At 38.5% G+C, this 24,894-nt stretch overlaps 1 protein-coding gene across 1 annotated transcript; it reads left to right on the plus strand.

The window, feature by feature from the left end:
- The first annotated feature begins 1,684 nt into the window (after positions 1-1,684).
- Positions 1,685-24,114, plus strand: zmym4.1 (zinc finger MYM-type containing 4, tandem duplicate 1). Its single transcript, XM_053231489.1, has 28 exons — positions 1,685-1,857; positions 3,447-4,316; positions 4,774-4,875; positions 5,353-5,408; positions 5,510-5,680; positions 6,484-6,559; positions 6,842-7,091; positions 9,183-9,345; positions 10,019-10,231; positions 11,784-11,934; positions 12,192-12,307; positions 12,911-13,120; positions 13,848-13,998; positions 15,156-15,331; positions 15,517-15,685; positions 15,865-16,035; positions 16,285-16,319; positions 17,355-17,496; positions 17,779-17,891; positions 18,972-19,143; positions 19,774-19,977; positions 20,065-20,171; positions 20,457-20,604; positions 20,917-21,068; positions 21,186-21,300; positions 21,583-21,831; positions 21,933-22,074; positions 23,028-24,114. The coding sequence occupies exons 2-28, from the start codon at positions 3,482-3,484 to the stop codon at positions 23,239-23,241; spliced, it is 4,803 nt and encodes a 1,600-aa protein (XP_053087464.1). The 5' UTR covers positions 1,685-1,857; positions 3,447-3,481; the 3' UTR covers positions 23,242-24,114.
- Positions 24,115-24,894: the final 780 nt, after the last annotated feature.

Consider the following 24,894-nt stretch of genomic DNA (forward strand, 5'->3'; position numbering starts at 1 on the left):
ACCAGAATTGTACATTTACACAGAAGAAAACTAAGGGCCTGTATGTAACTATGAAATAAAATAATTTACTCAGAGTGCTCTGTGATATATATATAAATATATAATAATGATAATATAAAATAATAATAACACATACACACATTTTTGTTTGACATTTTAAATCTTGGAATCATATGATTATAGGATGACAATAGGCCACATACAGACAGGACAGTAGTCCAGAATTTTATTATTCCATTAATTATAATAATAATAATAACATTAAGCTACAGAGAGATAGGTTGCCTCCTTTTGTGGATGAACACTTCTGTTGTACTTATAGCTATTAACTGTTCTGTAGCTATTAACAGACAACTCCATATATTAAATGTGAATTTTTATAATAATTTTATAATAATAATTTTTATAATAATTAGGTGATTTTTATATTGCACAACCTGGCATATCCACACTCAATGCTCCACCAAACCTTTTTAGAAAGAAAGCAGCACCTTGACTGAACTTTGAGAATGTTACGTAAGAGAATATTACAGGAATATTCCCAGAATGTTAGTCGTATACAGAAAATCAAACCTGAACAAGCTTTGGTGAACTTCAAGAACTTCTTGTAACAATTGTTACAGGAATATTCCCAGAAGGTTAGTTTGTGGTTACGAAGAATAGTACTAAAAGCATCCTTTGGTGATCTTTGAGAAATTGCTTTAAGAGAACATTATGAGAATGTGTCCAGAATGGTTTGTAGTTACAAAAAATAAAACCTAAAAAGCATCCTCAGGTGATCTTCGAGAACGTCCTGTAAGAATACAAATTTGTAATGGAAACCAATACAAACCACTAAATCCTGATCGAATATGCCCTGAAACACACTACGTAATGGAAAACATTTGGTAATGGTTTTAATGGTTAACAGCTGATGGTTTTAATGGTATTTGTAGTGGAAACCATTAGAATTTCTGTGATGGTCTCTGGGCTTTTTTTTTTTTTTTTTTTTCAGCAGGGACATTATGAGAATGGTACCAGAAAGGTTTGTAGTTACAAACAATAAATCCTAAAAAGCAACCTCAGGTGATCTTCGAGAATGTCCCATAAGAGAACATTGCAGGAATGTTAGTTTGTAGTTATAAAAACTAGTATCCAAAAAGCAACATTTGGCAAAGTTTCCTTGTCAGTTTTAAAATTCACAGAACATTTTGGGAACAGCTCTGAATTTTATTACCCAAAATAGAACATTACCAGAACGTTAAGAAATGGTTCCCCCCTCCAAAAAAATAAATAAATAAATAAAAGAAAGAAAGAAATGAAAAAAAAAAAAAAAAAACACGACCACCACCACCAACAACAACAACAACAACAGCAAAAAACAAAACCAAACAAAGAGGAACCAAATGCTAATGTTGAGGAAACCTTGTAGCTGTGTTTGCTAAGTTACACAGAGCCTCCTATGAGGAGACAGCTATTCAGATAGCAACAATGCTAATATTTGGTTATGTTCATCATTTGAACATATAATAGGGTTGGGTTATGAAAAATAATAAATCCTCATGATGCCAACCTACAAGCCTGAATTTATTTTATTGACACTAAAGTCGTTCTAATCTAAAGCGTCCCAACTGTAACTCCACCATGGTCTCTGGCGGAATCGCCATATTGCCCGCAAGATGGCGCCGTCGCGTCCTGGGAGGCCTGCAGAGGCGGGGAGTGTACAACAACAACAACGTGCGGAAGTAATTTAGCGGGAGTTCACCACGCTCTAGTCCCTAATCTCCAGCGTATGTTTACTCATAGCTTCGCACGGTGTGCAGATTATTGTGCAGAGCGTGTGCATGGGCCATCCTGTGTGACTGCAAGCTGGCTGAGGTGAGTCTCTTCAACACACTTGCACTGGCGCTACTTTAGCGCCTCTGCACAAATGGCTGAAATTTGTGCTGCTGGTTAGTTTGTTTTTACGCCATACCGAGGTTCAGTCCCACATGACCCCGTATTTGGACATAAAGTGCACTAGATAGCATGCAAGACGTCTTTGTTCACATTAATTCACCTCGAGTCCCACTATTAACTAATGGGGCTGTGTGTCCTGAGCTACTTTGTGCTACCAGAGTGTTACTGCTGTTTGTAAACACTGTGTACATGTCTTTTTGAGCTACTAAAGCTAGCTCAGCTCTGTTAAACTAAATTCCTGTGAGAACAGAGCTGATAAAATCACTGAGCTGATTATATACTGTATGTCTCCTGCAAAAGTATTTTTTAAAGAAGTTTTGAATAGTCACAGTATAAGTGCACTGCATAAAGTATATACATTGTACATTACATGTCTAAGAGAGCAATTTGAGATTTGGCCTTAAATATCTGGGCCAATGTCAGCCATTCCAGTGGTGGGTGCCATCGCTGGGGCAACATAATTTTGTCAGCCACCTTTAAATCCACCTCGCTCTCGTTGTGCCAAGGTCAGCCATTCTGTTGAGTCAACATTGGGTGCCAACGTTGGACCGATATAATTATGTCCATTGGGCCACCAGACTTTCAGCCCACAGCCAACACTTTGGGTGCAAACATTGGGCCAGCAGACTTTCAGCCATCTTTAAATCCACCTCACCATCGTTGTGCCAACGTCAGCCATTCTGTTGAGTCAACATTGGGTGCCAACATTGGACCGATATAATTATGTCCGTTTGGCTACCAGACGTTCAGCTAACAGCCAACACTTTGAGTGCAAACATTGGGCCAATAGACTTTCAGCCATCTTTAAATCCACCTTTGCCAGTGTTGAGCCAATGTCAGCCATTCTGTTGGCCCAATGTAATTTTGTCCATTGGGTCAACATTGGGCTGCCAGGGCCAACAGACTTTCAGCCACCATTAAATTCACATCGGTCCTACATTGGCACGTTTATGATGAAAAGTATGCCTTTGCCAATGTTGGCCCAACATTTGCAGCGTTGTTCTGAAAAATGTTGTTGCCAGTGTTGGGTCAACATAGATGGCGTTGTTATGAAATGTAACTTCTTTTCCAATTTTGGGCCAGTGTTGGGTCAACGTTGGCAGAGTTGTTATAAAAAAAAAAAGTTATACTTCACCAGTGTTTGCACAGCATTGCCCAAACATTTGTAGGAATACTTATGAAAATTGCTCCTTTGCCAAAACTGGCACAGTGTTGTATAGGGAGGGCCAACATAGCACCCAATATAGTTGGGCCAGTGTCAGTTTGCCATAGCTTTAAATTGAAATATTTTGCTTGAAAAAGCTTGTATTTTGTGACTGAGTTGAACCAACAGCAAAATACCATACAAGTAAAGTGTTAACCAAGCTAACAGGCTAACCAGGTGAATAAAATAGCTCACTCAGGAAGCAACTATGTTTGCTGACTAGGTTTCTGGATTAGGTGAAAAACTAGAATGCTGAAATGAATGAACGTTCTTCATATCCATCCATGTATGTATTGTCTTTCAGACTTCTAAAATATATAAAAAGAGACAGATACACAGATGGACACTGCTTTGCCTGTTGAAGAGGACTCTGCCAGTGTAGGTGCTGTAGATCACACAAATGATTCACAGGATACACAGAATACACAAAGTTCCTCCAGCCAGGAACTCAGGCAAAAGGAGGACTGTGAGAAACATAGGCATGAAAGTCAGGAGGAGGGTGAAGTACTAGAGATGGATGAGAAAGACCATCAGATTAGCCATGAAGAAGATAAAGAAAAAAAGCCTGAAATTGAGGGGACGAGTCCACAAGGAACAGACATACATGGAACAGACATACAAGAAGAGCATATGGAGTCAAAGCATCAAAACTGTGGGCAAGAACTGACAGAACGTGAGGACATACCTGAGGAGAAGAATAATACAAGCCAGGAGGAGGAAGAGGAGAAGGTACCACAGGTAACTTCTGATCTAAGCCTCCAGCAAGAGCCTGATAGCGATTTGAAGGAAGAGAGCACTGAGCAGGAGCACACTGAATTGAAACAGAAAGATAAAAAGCTGGAGAAGAATTTCATTGACAACAAGAAGGATGAAGAAAAAGAGGTGGATGAAAAAAATATGGAGGCAATGGAGCATCAGGTGGTGCAGGAGACATCAGAGGAAAAGAACAACAAAACAGAAGAAATGGAGCACGATAGTTCAGAGCAATATCAGGAACCCAAAGACAAGCAAGTAACTGAAGAGAACAAACAGGATGGTTTAGTTGGGACAGTTATGCCTGAAGTAGAGGACATAAAGAACGACAGCTCTGCTGGAATAGCAATGGATGTCGGTGACGCAGAAGAGAAGATGCAGGTGGATGATCCAGAAGATGCAGAACCTTTTGTGAACGTAGGTAAGTGTTCAGACAAACATAACAAAAAAAAAAAAAAGTTCAGACATTGTTAAAATGCGAGAAAAATGCAAAGATCTGCATGTCTGTGGCTGAGTCTTGAATGGTCTTTCCAGCCAGAGACATTATCAGGTTGATTCTGTGACCATTTGGCTTGATCAGTCAATTATTCGGAGGATTTAAATGGTGTATGATTACTTTCATACACCTAAACTCAGTTTCCTTGTTCAATTTGCTTTACCTGGGCAAGACAACTAAATGAATTCAGTTTGGACACTTTCCTCTGGTACCTGAGCATCAGCAATGCTAATGGTGACATACTTCCAGATGTATTAGTAATTACATAAATAAATTATTGCAACACTATTTTAAGAGATTTCTCTAAATTGGTTTTAGCATAAGCAGGATTGCTCTTTCCAGTTTTATTCAGAGACTAAACATTTCCCTCTCCTTTTTCTAGTCTCAGTTGAAGCCAAAGCCGAAAGCCCGTTTGAAGAGCAAAGTTCTGAGTTGGTTTCTAAAAGCTCATCACAAGACTCGTCTGACAGTTTGAATAAAACAGGTATGGAAATAATAATCACCATGATATTTTTCTTTTTAAGTAATTGTCATGAATTATGAAGTAGCAATTCCGAACTGCTCATGTGTAGAAGAATGACTGAAGCTGCTTTTGTTTAAATGGAAGCTAATTTCATTTTTCTCGTTCACTGAATTGACATTGCTTCCTAGTTTTCTTTAGGTTTGGCTCTTGAGGTTATTAATAAGCCTACATTAGATGTAGTAAAGCATGTCAGGCACTACAAAGTATATTAATATAATTTAAAAAAATCTTCTTTAACACATGGACGTCATGAAGAAACTTCTACAAATATTATTAAAAAATTGTTATACAACCTTGAAAATAATTAAAATACCTGGCTGGAAGTTTAGGCCAAATTGGAGGCATTTACATTGGATGATCTTGGCCTAACACTTGTAGGTTTCATTACTATGTCAGTGTTTTGACTTGCATATCCTGTCATTTATTTTTGTCCAACAGAAAACCATTCAAATCAGGATTTGAAGGATTGGGCGAAGGAACTACCAGCACACACAGTGAGTATGCGACCCGCAATCACTTCTTACAGCATAAATCTAACGAGAATATTCATTGTGGTATACATGTAATGTTTTAAGCATATCTCATTTCTTCCCAGCCAGAGCATTCTGTTCATCCTGAAACAGAGGCTGAGAAAAAGATGGCTCCTCCCACTTCTGGCTCCCCTCTTGTGAAGATCAAGGATGAACCAATGGATGAGGAATATGAGAAAGCTCTTGGTCCTCAGGCTCCAGCTGGAAAGATAAAGGACGAACCAGACACATCTGAAGTGAGTTCTAACTTGAATTTCATACCAAAGGAATAAAACATGATCGGTGTGATAGGAAAATAATCAACGATGGGATGGTGTGATGCAGCCCAGACACACCAATGTTGATTATTTTCAAACATCAACACATCCAAAAGTGTGTTATACCACTTATACCACAGCAACTTGCCAACAACTACATTTTTAAAAAATGGATTAATGAATGATGCATCTTGCTTTTCTCGTTTGATAATTAAAATGTAAAGTTGCGGAACATACACATGTTCGTTTCTATTATCATTTATATTGTAGCAGCTATAAACAAGTCATTCCCTCCCCAGCCTCCTTTTTCCCTCTTCTGTCTTAAAAAAATTATAACTTGTCTTGTCTTGTTAAAAGACTTTCTGTGTCAGAAAGCTTGAAGGTACAGCTTTACCCTGAGCGGTACAAAGTGCTGACACTGGAGACTCCTTCTAAAAATGCAAAATAAACATCTTACAGAAAGCTTCACCATATCAACGATTACTGTTTATTATTAGACTTAGATTATGTGAAGTTGATACTATAGAAATGAATATGAATCTGTGATGTGAATTACAACCAGCATTACTGTGAGAGCTGCTGTTTTAGAAAATTAATCAACACCTTCAGACCAATCAGAATCAAGCATTCAGCAGCACTGTATAATTTCAGTTAATACCTTGCCTTGTTTGTCAACCAGTCATGGTGAAAGATTCAAGAACTTGATGGATCTGATTTTTTTTTTTTTTTTTTAATTATTTAAAAAAAAAAATTTTAACATATGTGTGATATTATGACTGCAGGAATTTGGCCAGAAGACCTCAGAGCAGATAAAGATCAGCGCTGTGTTCTCCGTCGGTGGAAGCTCTACGTCATTAGGTAGAAAACCGTGTGATAGTTTTGTGTGCCAAATGTAGAATTTTTATATATATATTTCAGTTTTATCATATTTTACAAAACTTTGCTAAAGTCCACCTCAGTCATTCATTGCTACAGCAATTATCATTTTACCTTACCTGAAAAACTGATTCAGCTCATCAGCCAATTACTGAGACCCTCAGATATAGAATTTAGAAGAAAAAGGAAAACAGTTGAAATTTGTTTAAAGTTGTTTGCATTATTTTTATATTTACATTTCACTGTTTTCTCACCAACGCACAGGCTCTCCAGCTGTGGCTGCTGCAGCAAATGCACCATCCAACGCCTCAGTGCCCATCTCGAATCTAAACTCTGCCACATCTCTGTGTGTGGTGTGTTCAGGCTGTAAAAAAATCCTACTTAAAGGCCAGACAGCTTTCCAGCGTAAAGGCAGCCCTCAGCTTTACTGCTCACCTCGCTGCCTCTGCAGCAGCGCATCCACCGAGTCTGTGCCCCTGCCTAGCTCTAAAAAAACCTGTCATTACTGCCTCAAGTGAGTCTCATGAAGTAATCACTTATTTTAAAAAAAGACACATTTTTTAAATGTAACTACTTTTTACAACTTTACATTTTAAATTGAAAACTATTTGGTGCATTGTGTTCTAATCAGTCTTAACATTGAGGTTGGTTTACAGCTTATATTTATAGCTTTAAATCTTAAACTAGTTTTAGACTGAATGTTTCTCAGCCCGATTTTGCTGTCAAGAACAAAAACACGCATCATATAAAAGAATTATTTGGTCATGAGACGACAACGGTGGACTTAGAACACATAATGTGACGTGCTGACGTAGTGCCATTGTGACTTCTTGTACAGTGTGACAAGTAATAATCTTGCTGTAATTGTAGGGTATAAAACTGGCATTGTTAAATTTTTTAGTTGCTGATAGTTAAATGAAATGTCCGATGATGTTAAACAGAATATTGATTATTTATCTACAGTCAGGTCCATAAATATTCAGACAGTTACTGTAATTTTATCTGTCTGCCACAATATATTGGAATTGAAATTAAATATAAGAATTTTGAATATGAAGTGCAGAATTTCAGGTTTAATTGAGGGGTATTTACATCCAAATCAGGTGAACAAGGTAGGAATTACAGTACGGAGCCCCCCACCCCCCACCCCCTTTAAGGGACCAAAAGGAAATGGACAATAATCATATATTATCATTATTAATCATAACTTTTTTTTTTTTGAATACCTGGTTGCCATTTCTTTGCAGTGACAATGACTGACAATGACAATGACAATGACAATGACTGACAATGACAATGACAGTCACTGATCACCAGACACTGGGTTTCTTCCTTGGTCATGCTCAGCCAGGCTTTTACTGCAGCTGTCTTCATTTCTTGCTTGTTCTTGTGGAGTTTTGCTTTCAGCTCAACTGGATACAGGTCAGGTGATTTACTTGGCCATTGCAGAGCGTTCCACTTCTCTACCTTAAAGTAAAGAAAGTCTGGGTTGCTTCTGAAGTATGCTTCAGGTCATTGTCCATCTGCACTGTGAAACACCGTCCAATGAGTTTTGAAGCATTTGGCTGAATCTGCGCAGATAATATATCACCACACTTAAGAATTCATCCTGTCAGCTTTTGTCAGCAGTCACATCATCAATAACTACAAGGGAACCAGTTCTGTTGGCAGCCATACATGCCTACGCCATAAGATGAAGTAGTACTTCTGCTCACGGGCAGTTCCTTCCCTTCTCCATAGTCTCCTCTTCCCATCATTCTGTTACAAGTTGATCTTTGTCTCATCTGTCCATAGGATGTTGTTCCAGAACTGTACAGGCTTTTTCTAGATGTTTTTTGGCAAGCTCTGTTCTGGTCTTCCTGTATTTGAGGCTTACCAATGGCTTATGTCTTGTGTTAATCTGGTGTATTTACGCTGGTGAAGTCTTCTCTTGATTGTTGACTTTGACACAGATACACCAACCTCCTGCAGGGTATTTTTGATCTGATCAATTGTTGTGAAGTGGTTATTCTTGACCAGGGAAAGAATTCTTTTGTCATCCACCAGTTGTTTTCTGTGATCTTCTGGGCATTTTGGTGTGCCTGAGCTCACCAGTGTGATCTTCCTTTTAAGAATGTACCAAATAGTCTATTTGGACACACCTAATGTTTTTGCTATCTCTTCGATGGATTTGTTTTGATTTTTAGCCTAATGATGGGTTGCATCACTGGCAGTGATAATTCTTTGGACTTCCTATTGAGAGTTAATAGCAATAGATTTCAAATGCAAATTCAGCACTTGAAATCAACAAACTTTTTTTCTGCTTATTTGTAAGTGAAATAATAAGGGAATAACACACACCTGGCCATGGAACAGCTGAACAGCCAATTGTTCAACTAAGTTTGGTCATTTAAAAAGGGGGGCCACATATAAAAAGTACTATAATTCCTACACTGTTCAGCTGATTTGAATGTAAATACCCTCAAATTAAAGCTTAAGCTCTGCACTTTGTTCTTTGTTTAATTGTTCTTTGTCAATGTCCAAATATTTATGGACCTGACTGTATGTATGTGTGCATGTTTGAGTAATTGTCTCTGATCATGGATTCCTCCCTTTATCTCTGTAGGGGCATTCCCAACCCAAAGGATGTAATCATTGCCCCTGTGGATTCGGCAAAGTCACTAAAGGATTTCTGCAGTCAGAAATGTCTCAGCGCCTTTAACTACAAGAGGGATAGTGCAAATTCTGCGCTTGCAACGAAATGCAGCATGTGTCAAAAAGCATGCACTGTAAGTGCTATCTCGATTGGTTTAGAAAGTTCTTAGAGGACAGACCTGCTCACCTGCTACTTGAATACACTACTATGAGTTATCACTTAAAAATATGTCAAAAGGATCTTCTTCCTGCCCCAAATAAAAACACCAAATGAGCCAGTCGACCTATGAATCTGTAATGATTGATGGTTTTGCACTCTCTATTATTAACTGACACCCCCTGGAAGCTCTGCCCCTTTTTCCGTTTCTTCACAGTAAGCTTCCAGCGCTCATATTGCCTCCATTTTTCCCCACCCTGCTTATCTGTATTAATGTATACAGTTTAACTAAAACAAATGAGTGGCGGCTTTTATCTCCAAGTGTGTGGTGGTTACTGTAAAACCCTGTGAATATATGTGCACTCCATTTTCTACTTTAGACAAGTAATTTGTGAAAGGATTATGTAGAAAATGTGCTGCATTTCTAGCCCCAGTTTACCCTGGAGGGATTTCGCAATACTCTTCTTCTTCAGGGTTGGCAGGTCTGAGAATGATTCTAGACTTTGCATGTTGCTGTATGCTTATGTATTTGATCCTATTGTATATGTGTATATAGTTGGGATGATGATTGAAATCCACTTGAATTCACTGTGTTAAAGAACAAGGTGTAGCTATAACCCTTGGATAACATTCTTTCTCTCCTCTCCAAGATTCGCCATGAGGTGAACTTCATGGGCAGTGTCCATAAGCTTTGTGGTGACGCCTGCTTTCACAAGTTCCGCGCCTCCAATAAGCTCAGTATGAACTGCTGCGTAACTTGTGGAGGATACTGCTACAGCGGCGAGGGCAAAAGTCCATCTTTGTTAGTCGATGGCACTACTAAGAAGTTTTGCAGCCAGAACTGTATCTCCACATTTAAGAAGGTAGTGTTCAGACCACTTAGTGGCCTTTTGTTCTATGCTTGGGTCTTCAGTTATATGATACCTGCCAAAAATGAGTACGAGTATGAGTATAGTACGAGTTGATTGACTAGCATTGTCTTCCAAAAAAAAAAAAAAAAAAGTGAAATTGCATAAATAACTGAATTATAGGAGCTAAATAAAATTCCACTGCAAAAAAAAAACATGAAATAAAAATGAAGTAGCAACATTTATGATAAGAAACATTAAATAGATCCAGTACTGCAGTCAGTAACATTCCTTATATAAAACATTAACACAGTCCTAAAACTTGAGCATTTGCTCCATCTTTTACGTTTATGATGATGATGATTATTATTATTATTATTATTATTACATATTATAACACTATTTATAGCTAGCCTGTTTAATATTGTCCCATATTTCATTTTAAAGAGTGAAATAGAGGAGTGGCATACTCTCGCTTCCCTACCAATCACAGCGACACAATCATGGGAGCTCATGCAATGGCCGGATAGCGCTTTCTTCCGAGTGTGTTCTGCCTCCTCCTGACATTGTATGAGTGAAGGAAACATGTGATAGCCTTTGCCCTTCCTGTTTGGTAGCTGTCGCGTGATAGGGGAGACCTGGAGGGTGGGAATTGGACACAACTAAATTAGGGAGGAAAAAAAAAGGATAGAGGTATTGACTATGTGGTGAGCATTATACTGGTATAGAACCAAACCCTTTACAGCACAGGGTTTCCAACAGGCTCCCACGTTTAACAGGCTCTCATGTCCAGCATGCTCCTATATCCAACATGCTCCCACTTTCACCACCCTCCCACATTCAACACGAACACGCTCCCGTGTCCATCAGGCTCACATGTTCACCATTCTACCATGTTCAACATGAAAATGCTCCCATGTTCACCATCCTCCCCCAATCAGCGTGTCCAACAGGCTTCCATGTTCACCATTCTCCCATGTTCATAATTCTCTTGTGTCCAACATGCATCCCCATCCTACCCGCTCCCATGTCCAGCAGGCTCCCACTTCCAACACACTTCCATGTTCTACACACTCACATGTTCAACACGAAAATGCTCACGTCCTACACACGGCCATGTCTCCCATCTCATAAAGAGACTTATATTTAGAATAATCAGATTGTCATTCAGGTTCTTTAAAGCCCTGATCTAGGTTGAATGTAACAGATGAGATACATGTTTTTCAAACTACCTCTCTTAACTTCAGTAAGCTGTGGTGACACACAGGCCCAGTCTTCTCATTAGATGCAGAATGCCTACTGTTGTGGACTGTTACACACATTGATTCATAAAAGCATCTTAAATGTGCAAAAAATGTATGTTAAATTCAATGTTAGGAGAATATTACCAAAAATTATGCACTATAATAACAGGCCAGCTGGGGAAGAAAAAAAAGGGGGAAGTGGGCATTGCAAGAATTTTGGGCCCTTGAAATAAGCTCACTGACTAAAAAAAGAGTTGAGAACCCCTGCCTTACAGCTAACCCATACCTACTACTGACTTTGTTTCATTACCTGATTTCTGCAGAAGTACACGAAGGTTGTGCCTTGCACGATGTGCAGAGTTTATCGTACCATAACAGAAATGGTGGAAAACATAAATTCAGAGGGCAGCACAGAGCTGTTCTGCTCCTCTGCATGTGTGACTGCTCACAAAGTGCAGACGGTCAGCTCATCAGGTAAAGGTTTATGCTTCACTTTAAAATCCGTTTACAGAAAAGCATGTCACGATTAGAATATCATAAATGGAGATAAATGGTAGATAAGTAAGGAGCTGAACGTACAACCAATGTAAATATATAAGATGTATTACACATTGTGGCGCAGACTCTCAATCCTTAGCATCAGTGGTTTGTTCAGTCTCTCTCTCTCTTTGTTTCTCTCTCTGTTTCTCTCTCTGTCACTCTCACACACACACACACACACACACATTAAGGTTCTGCTCTGGAATGCAACCACTGTAAGAAGGTTCTAGTGCCTCAGTATCACCTCGCCATGTCCGATGGTTCCATCCGCAACTTCTGCTGCTTCACCTGTGTTATATCGTTTCAGGTATGCTTCAGTCTTTGAAAACTTCAGAACATTTAAAATATTACACACCGTCTTTGTTTTGTCTGCTAATGAAATATGTAATACAATAATGTTTTGCAAGCTAGTTGGCTATATAAGTGCATTAATACAAACTGAAGGAAACAAACAAGATTATGAATTACTGTGGTAGAGACGTCTGTATATTCATAGTCCTCATCCTGTCCTGATACAGTTTTTGACACAAAAAAAAAAAAAAAAAATCACCTTGAATATGAGCTATGGTGTTCTGTCCTTCTCTTGGAACAGAATAATCTGAATAGCGTCATCATTTTCTTTCTGTATGTTCAACTGCGAGGTGACTGTTACTTATAGCAGGAGATTAATGACTGCTTTTCACTGCGCTTTATTTTGCTCAGTTTCGTCAGTGTTTCTACATAATTCTAAAAAGATGGTTACAGAAGTGAAAAAAATCATAAAGTCTCTGTCAAGTCTCTAATGTATTATTTATATTTGTTGTTGTTGTGTTCATTAAACCATCCACATAGTTCACATCCGAAAAATCATCTTTGGTATTTTTCAATCTTATGGCGTTCCTTGTGTTTTGTTTCCCTGTTTGCATTATAGGATGCCTTCAACAAGACAAATACTCAGAGCAACCAGCTGAATGTTGCTCCTTCTCTGAGTACTGCTCACTCGAAGTCTGCTCCCGCAGTGCAGTCTGTATCTGCAGAGTCCAGCTCACCCAACTTAACCCAATGCCCATCAGTGACCAAATTCTCCTGCGCACAGTGTCAGCGTTTATTCTTCTCCAAGCCTGAGCTGCTGGAGTTTAAGGTACTTTCTTGTTTTCTCTGCATGGACTGACTGAGGCCAGGTAATAATTCCTATGCAGAATTAAATAGTTTGTTGTAGCTTTGTGGTAATTTAATCAAAATCAAACTTTTGGCTCATTCAGACCATCAGCATTTTTGGCTACAAATGGTTTGGTTGCAGTGGTACTGAATCAGCCGCCGCTGAGCACGTCACGTTGTTCGTTCTAAGACCACCGATCTCAACTGCTGACCAAAGATGATCTTTTACGGTTGTGATTGTGCCTGTGACAGCAAAATCGGGCTGAATATCACAGAGTGGCTGGCTTTAGACAGAGTTTTCAACAAAATGATGAACCAGACACACTGCCAAATGAACATATGTTGTTAAAGAAACACAGAATCAGTGTTTTGCAATGACCATTTCAGTCTTGAGATTTGAAAAAGGCGACATGCACAAACCTAAGAATATAAAGGAGAATTAAAATATTTTGCGCAGAGCTAAGGAGGCAAGATCCCTCTACAAATGTCTCCTTATTACCTTGTTACAGAAACAGACTGAGTGCTGTTATCCTGTACAGGGCAGGCATCACAAAATATTAATTATACAGGTGCCAAAACTTTTGTAAAGGAAAAAATGCACTGCGTAAAAAAAAAAAAATAATAATAATTTATTCGGTGTCAGTGTCAATTCTCATTTGTCATGAGTTCCCATAATACATTTAAATATATTTTGTATAATATATTTACAGGGAAAAATGTACGTGTTCTGTGATAAGACTTGCATTGATGAGTTCAGGAGGACCCACTACATCATGGCACAGTGTGTGTACTGCAAAATCGAAAAGGTGGTGAAGGAGGTGAAGAGGATTAACAATGTGGACTGCTCGTTCTGTAGTGAAGGTGAGGTTCTGCTCTGTAGCATGTGATTCTGATGGGTCTCAGACAAGCACGGAAAGTTATAAAAAGCTTATGGTATGATAACGTTGCAGTGATTTTTAGGCACAAGTTGCACCAGCTGAATGTATGTTTGATTGTAAATCAGGGTGTAAAGTCAATCCTAACCTATACATTGAGAATAACTAGTTCAAAACTTGGACAGTGTAGAATTTCAGTTGTGCCACAGACACTTAAGATACATCGAAACTAGTAGTTGATCACCCAATCAGAAACATGATCCGGCACAGAGAGGAAACACTACATCCACACCTGAGACACGGGGAAGTGATTGATGTTTTTTTTTTTTAGTGTAATATATTTAGAAGAAAAAAAAAGTGGTGACTCAGTTTCTCTGTCTCTTGTATTTTTTTATACTGGTATGAGCTGATATATTAAATATTATATTTTGAAATCAATGAAACTTAAAAATAAAAATAAAATTATTCCAAAAAAATGTTTTTTTTTTTAATATAAAAATAAACATTTTTAAAATAAATTTATTTATTAAACAACACATTTAGTCTATGTATAATATATTTTTTTAAATACAAAAAATATATATTTTGAATGCTGGAAGTTTGTGAGCAGACCTATATATCGTGACACATATGTATTGTAGAAATGTCTTCGAGAATCGTGATATGATATTCTGGTCATAATAATAATAAGAATAATAGTACAAATCTTATTACTCTAGTAAGAATAATAGTACATTAATGATAAAGTTTGAATATTTTGAGCAGAATGACAGTAGTTTTATTTATGTTTCACATACTAGGAGGAGTGTAGGTTTCAAGTGATAGGCTTAAAGCTAGGTTGAAACTAATGCTATTTGGTGCAACCAATAATTTTTAAAATAGTTTGTTATATAAAACGTAGTGGCCATTTATGGTGCAAACAAGATATATACCAGCTTATTTTGTGATATTTCATTTACCCTGTAGTGGTTTATTTAAACTGTTAAAATACACTTTGCATAGCATTATTCTTGTATAGCATAATATAATATTAATAATATTTCTGTTTTTATTTCCATGATGATGCACCATCAAGCTTCTAGTCTCCTCATGTTTACAGTGCAAGCTTGCCACAGAAATTAAATGTCTTCAATTAATCCACAGGCTGCAAACTTCTCTACAAGCATGACCTTGCTAAACGCTGGGGAAAGAGGCACTGTCGCAACTGCCTCTACTGCAGCAGCACTTCCCAGACTGTAATGACCAGCATCTTTTCTGGTAAACAAGAGGAGTTCTGTGGGAATGAATGCCTCTCCCAATACACATTGTTATTCTGTGAGGTAAAATCCCAGAATCTTTTCATCCTCTCTATCTACATGCTCAGCGAAAAGATATGTCAAAATGTCTTTTCCATAAAGTAGAATGCTCTGTTATTCTGTTGACTTTGATATATACTGTATGTGTAAAGTACAGGACTGTGATCTAGTAAAAGAGTATGGAAATGGTGTATCTCTGTAACACACAGGTGGCCAAATGCAGCATGTGCAAGCGTTCCAGGAAGATGACTGAGTCAGTAAAATGGCTGAATGAAATGAAGCACTTCTGTAATCTGAAGTGTCTGAAGTACTTCTGCAGCCAGCAAGCATGCACTACAGCCTCTCCTGTAACTGCAGCCAAAACTTCTCATACACAAGGTAAGACAAGTTTCATTTAAATAAATCCTTTCCAAAAAGCAAAACCAATATGTGAGTAATTACATAGAGCGAAACAGACGTTCCAAGACAGATACAGAGATGCCAACATCCATGGTTTAGCCAAATACTTTTTATTTTGCAGTCTCTTACATCAGATTGTCTTATATTGTCTTATCTAGCCTCGACAGTGCCAATCTCCATAGCACCTGCAACCCATTCCAGCGTCACCAACATAACAACTCTCTCATCACTGGCTCCAAAAGAGGCCACGCCTGTTATCGCCAATGTTATATCACTATCAAATGCCACCAATGGACAGCCTAGTGTCCTGGGAAGTGCAGCACTGCAAGGTAATTTTTTTTCCTCAACTTTTGGCATCATTTGAATGATTTCTGAAAATTGGGTATAAAATTGTAATTATTGTAAGAGATGATGTGAAAAGATGACAATCAAAAGAACACCAAAAGAACACATGCACTTGGGCCATGTCCAAAACTTTAACTAGACAAGGCTTCACTGTTTATTCTCTTAATTGATATTTTAACTTTTTCATCTCAGCTGCACTGTCCGCTCATAAGATTTTAACTTTCACTTTCCAGGAACCGTCCCTGCTGTTGTGAAGCTGTTAGGACATGTAAGTATTCACAGTGGCAGTATCGGAATATGAACGCTAGCTAATTATTTAAATTGTCTTAAATTTGACTGAAGTATATGATCAGTTACCATGGACAGCAATACCATGGATTACTCCAATACAAGGCTTTCTTTTTCCACCAGAAGTGTATTGAAAATGGCACTGCTGTGGAACTCTCGCCCTGTCTAGTGTAAAATATGTTTAAAACTTTGTCTGAACAGTAAGCATTCATGCATATATGCTTATCATTTTGCAGTCTATACTCTAATCTCAAAAATCTGAATGAACTACAGACCTATTAGCTGTTAGACTATGGCTTGAAAATGCACACAGTCTCTAGGGTTTATACAGAATGGTGCGAAAAACAAAAAATATCCAGTGAGTGGCAGTTCTGTGGGTGGAAACACATTGTTAAAGAGAGAGGTCAGAGCAGAATGGCCAGAATGGCTCAAGATGACAGGAAAGCTACAATAACTCAACTAACCACACTTTACAAACATGGTGAGCAGAAAAGCATCTCAGCATTAAACTTTGAGGTGGATGGAAGAAGATAACATCAGGTTTCACTGTCAGCTAAAACAGGAATCTGAGGCTACATGGAGCACAGGCTCACTGAAAATGGATAGATAAAGATCATTTGCGGCAGTGTTTTTCTTATTGTCAACCGTTGTGTGTGAAAATCCCAGTTCTGTTAAAGTCCTTATATCATTTAGAGGAACATGGCTCCTTTCTCTTTGCCTCATGAATGAATTTCTTGTCATCAGTGTTTGAGGTGCAGCAGTACAGCATGAAATAGAAATGGGGCATCCACGTGTTGTTAGGACAAGATGTTAGAGTAGCTGCTGCAACACTGGCCATGCACTGTCAAGACTTCCATTACAGGGCCGTTTTGAGTAAAAAAGATGGTGAGCAAAAAAGATATCCAGATAGTAATCAGTTTTAAGTCATATATATTCTTGCATAATGGCTTAATTGAGTAAAAGTAGAGAGAGTTTTTGATAATTGATGAAATGAAAAATATATTGTTGTTCTCAGGCCAGCACACAGACGGATAGTGTGAAGCCACCCTCCGCTCCGCCGAGAATCCTGAAGAACAAAGCTTTGCTCTGCAAACCAATGAACCAGAATAAGGGCACGTCCTGCAAACCCAACACTTCTGATATTAACACACAAACAGGTACTGAGCAGATCACCATGAAAATCCCACAAATGAGTAACTTGCAGTAACTATATCAGTGTTTGCCAATCCAGTCCTTGGGCACAGCTTTGCTTTCTCCCAGCTCCAAACACACCTGTTACAGATGTTTAGAGTTCTTGCTTGTTTTAGGACAAAAATATGTGAAGCATCTCTTGTCCCTGAGGACCAGTTTGGGAAACATTGACTTATACGCATAAACGTGCATATATGCTTAATGATTCAGTGCAAACATACAAATCATGTTCACAAATCTGTCCACAGATGAAACCCCACCTAAAGTAATAGTGTTACCCTTACCGGTGCCGGTGTTTGTTCCTGTGCCTATGCACCTCTACACACAGTACACACCACACCCTGTTGGACTTCCTTTTCCGGTGAGCTGCTTTCTGTCCAGTATAGATCACTAAACCTTACTGCTTAGTTATTACTTTTTCTTAACTCCATTCACTCCAGCTTATTTCTGTACAATGTACTGGTATTCCACAATATATACAGTGCCTTGCATAAGTATTCACCCCCTTGTATTTTACTACTTTTTGTAGTGTTGCAACCTGGAATTGAAATGGACACATTGTCATGAATCTACACAATAGTCCATAATATTATAGTGGAGGGGGAAAAAATCTATATTGTTTGCAAAATAATTTCCAAATAAAAAAAATGTAAAAGTAAAATATAAGTATTTACCCCCATTGCTGTGAAAACCCTAAATTAGTTCAGGTGCAACCAGTTGCCATCAGAAGTCACATAATTGGACGGAGTCCACTTCTGTGAAATTAAAGTGTCATGTGATCACTATATAAATGCACCTGTTGCTGGAGGGCATAAGAGTTTGTTAGAGAACATACAGCATCACAAAGACCCAGCTATTCAGACATGTCCAGGAGAAGGATCAGATTTCCGTTACTAAAAATATTCCATGGTGCACTTTTAAATCCCTTATTAAAAAAATAGAAGGGGTATGGCTCAACCACAACTCGGCCTAGAGAAGACCATCCACCAAAAGTCAGTGACCTGACTTTGGTGAGAAAAAATATTTTGCACATTCAAGATGTGTAAATCAAATGGTATAAATCTCAATTAAGTCCATTTTAATGCCAGGAGGTTTGAAGGGGTGAATACTTATGCAAGGCACTGTAACAGGCACAGTAATATTATCATGGACATTTCAAAATGACAATACCATAGCTTATTGCCAGTTATGACAATCTTATTGACAGTTATGTCAGCTCCCTGTGTGATACAGAAATTACCATCCTGTTAAAAATGGCTGTCATGTGCCCACCACACGAGAAGTGATGTCATCTGATCATGATGAAGGGAGTTGAAAATGCGATGACAGTCAAGAAATTGGTTTTGATTAAAATGCTGCCCACTGACCTGTACAGGTCCAGCTAAACCAATACAGTACTGATTACGTTCATTAATATCATTGGTCTCATTGCTCACCATAGGTGCCAGTGCCCATGTTTCTGCCCACTACTCTGGACAGCGCTGAGAGAATAGTGGAGACAATTCAGAAGATAAAAGAGAGAATTCCAGACAACCCACTGGAGGCCGACCTGATCATGATGGCAGAGATGGTGGCAGAGGACAGTGAGAAGGACAAAGCTGTCTCCCAAGGAGGTGCATGAGCAAAACAGTTTTTCATGACAGTTTCTCCCAAAAATACTTCTTGCATGATTGCATATCAGCATTTGAGTATACATACAAAAGGATCAATTATTTAAAATTATTTAAAACTGTATATTCAGTGGTAAACTAGGTAGCAGGTTTTTTTTATGTTCATAATGTTAACCTTTTCCAGTTTTTCTGTAAATTTTCTATAAACTCTCATTTATTGCAAAGTTATGTTGATGTACATTGAGCTTAAATGTGGATCTGCATTATAATACGATGAATGGATGGATCCAGAAGGATGGAAAACTGATAGTAGAAACTGACAGTCACTGCTAATATGGGCTGAACAATATTTAAGTATGTTGATCTTAAGTATGTTGAAATATTAAAAACAAGTACAGTTCAACATACTTAAATATTGTTCAGCCCATATTAGCAGTGACTGTCAGTTTCTACTATCGTTTTCCATACTTCTGGATGTGTTGAGCTTTTGGTTAAGCTAAAACTGTGCATATTTCGTATGCTAAAAATCCAGAACAATTCTAGGAAAAGTCTGGCATCACCACATATGATCTGTTTGCTTGTTGAAATGATGTTGTTAGAAATTAATGTATGGTGTTGTATTTTTTCACTCAGACCAGGATGATAATTTTATAGAAGATTTCGACTTGGAAGCCCTCTCCAGCCACCTAAGTTGGGAAGATGACAGCATCTCGAGTGCCTCCCGATGGGGACGTAGCTCAGAGTCCGAAAAAGTGGCTCCATCCAGACAGGTACAGCAGTCTCCCAGCCCACCCCCACAAGAGCCACAAATGGACCTGGAGGCAGATTTTCCAGTCGGTGAGGGCTGTGAAGAGAATCACTTTCACTTATATTTCATATAGTATACTTGCTGATCTGCTGCTGTTTGACCTTTGTGCTTGGCAGAGAGCTTTGAGCATTTGGAACACCGCACACCAGAGGACAAGTCCGTAACTACCACCAGACCGAAAACACGCAAGAAGAACCGTGATTGTTTCTCTCCGAAAAAACGAGTATGAACATCACAGTCAGCATCATGCTTTTTTATCCTGATCATACTTCATCCAAAATTTCCATTCATTCCACTTATGACTGAGTAACATGATCTGCCTTATTCTCCAGTCCTGCAGGCTGGAATAGGCTTCGCACAGCCAAAACTGCTAAACCTTTAACCCTGGATTGAGATCTAATGCTTGTATTCATATACATCCTACATAAGTAGGATTTTATCTTTGTATTTGTTGAGATGTTAATTATATTGAGAGAGCTCAGAGTGTGGTGTGCATGTGTAAATGCAGGCCCGTAAACGTACAGAAGCTCCTCAGTCATCAGCAGCTGATGTTCAGCACCCGACCAGAGTGCACACTGAGTACGGCGTTCAGGCGTGGAAGAGCTGGGTACGCTGGAGGGAAACGCAGCCTAATATGGAGATGCCCAAACTTGGCTGTGAGTCACGGCTGATTTGTTACTACTTACTTATTTACCTGCTTACCTACTTGCTTACTTATTTTCCTACTTACTTACCTATTTACTAATACCGACTTACTTACTAACATAGAAATTTACCATCTTACTTACTTATTTACATACTTACTCATTTACCTACTTACCTACTTTCTTACTTATTTGCCTGCTTACTTACCTAACTACTTACTTACTTATTTACTAATACCTACTTACTTACTAACATAGACCTATAGGGAGTACTTTTACACCTGGCAATCTAAAATACAACTTTGCTCTTATTTACTCAACCAGCACGGAACATTACAATAAAGGAGGACCTGTTACAGTGCAGCACGGCTGAGCTAAGTTACGGCCTATGCAAGTTCGTCGATGAAGTTCGCCGCCCCAGTGGAGAAAAGTACAGTCCAGACAGCATCTATTACCTCTGCTTAGGTATTCAGCAGGTAAGGAACTGTATAAAAAGGGTTGATTCAGAATATAAGGCACAATAATTTAAGACTTCTGTCCAAAAATAAGGCACTTTGTGCTAGTTTGGATTTTTTTTTTTCTTTCCTGTGCAGCACCTTTTTGAAAATAGCAGAATGGAGAACATCTTTGCTGACTGGTTCTACACTAAATTCAGTCAAACTATGTCCAGTTTACTGAAAGACTGGAAACCCACTATACTTCCCAGTGGTGAGATACATACAATTTATATTACTAATATGTAGTCTAAGATCTAATTTAGGAAACTATATGTCCTAGATCAAATAATTAAACCACTAATTAGACTTACATTAGAGACAGTCCTTCTTTTTGTCTTCACTTTTAATTTTTTTTAAAATTGCAAAAAAAGTCAAGTACAATTTATGAGAAATTATATAGCTACATTTGAGTTCAAATTTAAAATGGTGTACTGATGCTTCCCCTGTGTGTGTGTGTGTGTGTGTGTGTGTGTGTGCGCGCGCGCGTACACAGGCTACGTGCACTCTCGAGTGGAAGAAGAATATCTGTGGGAGTGTAAGCAGTTGGGCGCTTTCTCACCGAGCGTGCTCCTCAACACTCTGCTTTACTTCTGCACCAAGTTCTTCAACTTTAAGACTGTAGCACAGCACCAGCGCCTTTCCTTCGCCCACATCATGCGCTGCACTCGTTCACACAGCAATGGGAGCAAGATGTCCTGCCTCCGCTTCTACCCTCCTGTGCACAAAGAAAACAAAAACACATGTTAGTGTTTGCCTAAAGGATTGATTAAAGCACCAATAAAATTTCAATTACTGTTAAAACCTCATATTTGTCTTACTTCTTTGTACTTTAATTTCCTTCAGCGAATGAAGATACAGATGGAGTCCCTGCCAAGAGGAAAAGAGAAGAGGAAGAGGAGGAAGGAGTGGTGCTGGAGATGCAGGAGAATACAGAAAACCCTCTCCGCTGTCCTGTTAGACTCTATGAGTTCTATCTCTCCAAATGGTATGGCAGTGATGTTGGGGATGCTGTATTCATAATTCAGTGCTTAGAATTCTTTATGTTGTAACACTGGCTCATGAATAAGGAATAACACCTGACAAGGCGTGCTGTTAGAAGGAAAATAATCACTGATGACGTGGTCTGTTGTGGCCCGATCCCCAAAGAATTCTCAAATCTGATTGGTCAGAATGTCCAGTAACAGCGGCTTTGACAATAGTGCTATCTATAATTCAAATCACAGGTTTATATTAATGGTTATATTCACAGGGACTTGTATGACAGATGATCTGCATAATTTAAAGCTAATAATAAACAGATTTTAAAAATATATTTGTTATTTAACAAAGTATCATCGTTGATATGGTAAAGCATTTAGGGAAGGAGTCTCCAGTGTCAGTGCTCTGTAACAATCAGTAAGTCTTCTGTGCCTAGAAGTCTTCAGGATGGGGGACTTTGTTTTCTGGTTTCTCTGTAACATGATAAGGTCTAGAAAGAGAAAAAAAAAGAGAGGCTGATGAGGAAATGATGTAGTTGCTATAACGTAAGTGATAACAGAAGCTAACTTGTTTCACAGAATTCCACAGCGTGTTAAATGTAACTACAGACTAATAAATAGTAAGATGTTTGGTTCTTTAATAAATAAGATTGTAATCTTTGGCAACTTGCTGTCAAATAAGAGGAATGTAATAAGGCAACTTGGTATGAAATAACAGAAATGAGGAGCTACTTCTTACATTTATATTTTCATACTGGGATTTTTTTTTCTGTGACCATCCCTCTATCAGAACTAAAAACAACCTACCATTTATCTTTATACATTCCTTTTACATTTATACATTATGAAATGAGAGATAAAAGTAAATTGCAAGTGTGGGCTTTTTTTTTCTCAAATGTAAGAAAGAATGATCGTTGTCATATTACATTGCAGTCTAACACAAGTCTTTCAACCCTTACAGCTCAGGCATGGTGAAGCAACGCACGTCTGTCTTTTATCTGCGTCCCGAGCGCTCGTGTGTCCCCAACAGCCCCTTGTGGTTCTCCCACATGTCACTGGATGATGGGGAGTTGGAGAGCATGCTCACTCGTATCCTCACCGTTCGAGAGATCCACCTGGAGAGAGAGAAGCCCCTGAACGTGTCTGAACCAGAGAACCAATCTGATTCAGAATAATCCAACTCGTACTTTTACAGACTACAGGCTTTAAAACAGTGGAGCTCTTATCTTCTAGCAGGAGGAGATAAAATCCTCTGGAAAGGGTCTTTTTATGTTACATAGCCACTTTGTGCTGTGCTGAGTGCTTGCTGTGGTTGTTATGCTGGCGGAGACGTTGAGGACGTAGCAGTGCTCGGTAATGAGAACGTGGCTGGACTCCAAATCCATGAGTGCACAATCTTCATTTCAGTTCTGTAGATCATTCTGCGGTGCTTATTGTTCAGTTTTCTGTTTATCATTGTGTTCAAAATGGTTCACATTTATGTAATAAAACATCACATTATCTGAAATCACACCATTATAACATCTGACACATTTGAAGAGTCGCTTCGGTTCCGAGTGGCAAAGCATGATACTAACTGTTGTATAGTGCTTTTCAATTACCTGCGTGTGTAAGCTAATTTATATACATTGTGAAAACCATTCAGTCACTTCTTGTGGTATTCAGCAACACTACAATAGATTGTCTGTTTCAGAGTTTGACCCATTTTTGTCAGAGTATGTATTATGTTTTTCAATCTGTGTTTTGTTTGATTTTTTGAAATCAGACCCTGTCTCAATGCGTGTCTCAGAATGCCTCCACACTTCTCTCAGATTGAGTTTGAGTCCACATTTTATTTTGTTTCTTTTCTTTTTTTTTTTTTTTTTTAATGGCTAAAAACCATGAGCCAGCAAATCCTTTTAATAATTCAAACAATTAATATGAAAAAAAATATATCATGTTTCATGATTTTTGAAAAAAAAAATAATAAAAATGAAATACTAATGAAGCTTTTCTCTGCGGTGCTACAGGATACATCATATTTTGTTATTTCGGTGATGTCACTGCACATCATACATCGTTTTACTTTATATACAGTATGTTTGCACACAAATCCATTAACTGTTCTGTACTAAGATGTGCATTTAGTCTTTTGATATTATTTAGTCTTTTTGATACTACCATTTGGTGTAAGAATTGAATTGGCCCCACAGATGTGTGTTAAATGAATTTGAGATTCTGTTACCTGTTTGTCACTCACCATGTGATAACTCCGCCCTGTGTGTGTGTGGAGTTTGCATGTTCTCCTCATGCTTCGGTGGTTTCCTCTGGGAACTCCGGTTTCCTCCCCCAGTCCAAAGACAGGTGTTGTAGGCTGATTGGCATCTCTAAATTGTCTATGGTGTGTGAATGTGTGTGTGATTTCGCCCTGCGATGGGTTGGCACCCCATCCTAGGTGTCCCCTGCCTTGTGCCCCAAGTCCCGTGGGATAGACCCCAGGCTTCCCATGACCCTGTGTAGGATAAGCGATAGAGAATGGATGGATGGACTATCACAACACACAAAAAAGCTTGAGCGACTTTTGTGTCCCCTCAGTCGTTGTTTCTTTTGACTAAGGTAGAACATACTATTAAGTTATTAAGTAGAGGCATTAAAGTGGTACACTTTACCAATGACTACGTGTGTACACATCCAGGTTCTCTGAAGTGTGAGTCTCAGTAGTCAGGAGTTACCACAAAATGACCCAAAACATTTAGTCCATATGGTGTGCATATTTTGCTTGTCTATCAAACCCGAACATATAGCGTCTCACCTATTCGTACCTAAATCTGTTTAGAACATATTATCTG

This window comes from Pangasianodon hypophthalmus, chromosome 29, assembly GCF_027358585.1.
Source record: "Pangasianodon hypophthalmus isolate fPanHyp1 chromosome 29, fPanHyp1.pri, whole genome shotgun sequence".
NCBI lineage: Eukaryota > Metazoa > Chordata > Actinopteri > Siluriformes > Pangasiidae > Pangasianodon > Pangasianodon hypophthalmus.

Coding starts and splice junctions, on each gene's coding strand:
- zmym4.1 (XM_053231489.1), top strand. CDS start 3,482: ATGGACACTGCTTTGCCTGTTGAAGAGGACTCTGCCAGTGTAGGTGCT. Junction 13,999..15,155: donor CTGCTCGTTCTGTAGTGAAG/GTGAGGTTCTGC, acceptor ATTAATCCACAG/GCTGCAAACTTCTCTACAAG. Junction 20,605..20,916: donor GGAGATGCCCAAACTTGGCT/GTGAGTCACGGC, acceptor TTACTCAACCAG/CACGGAACATTACAATAAAG.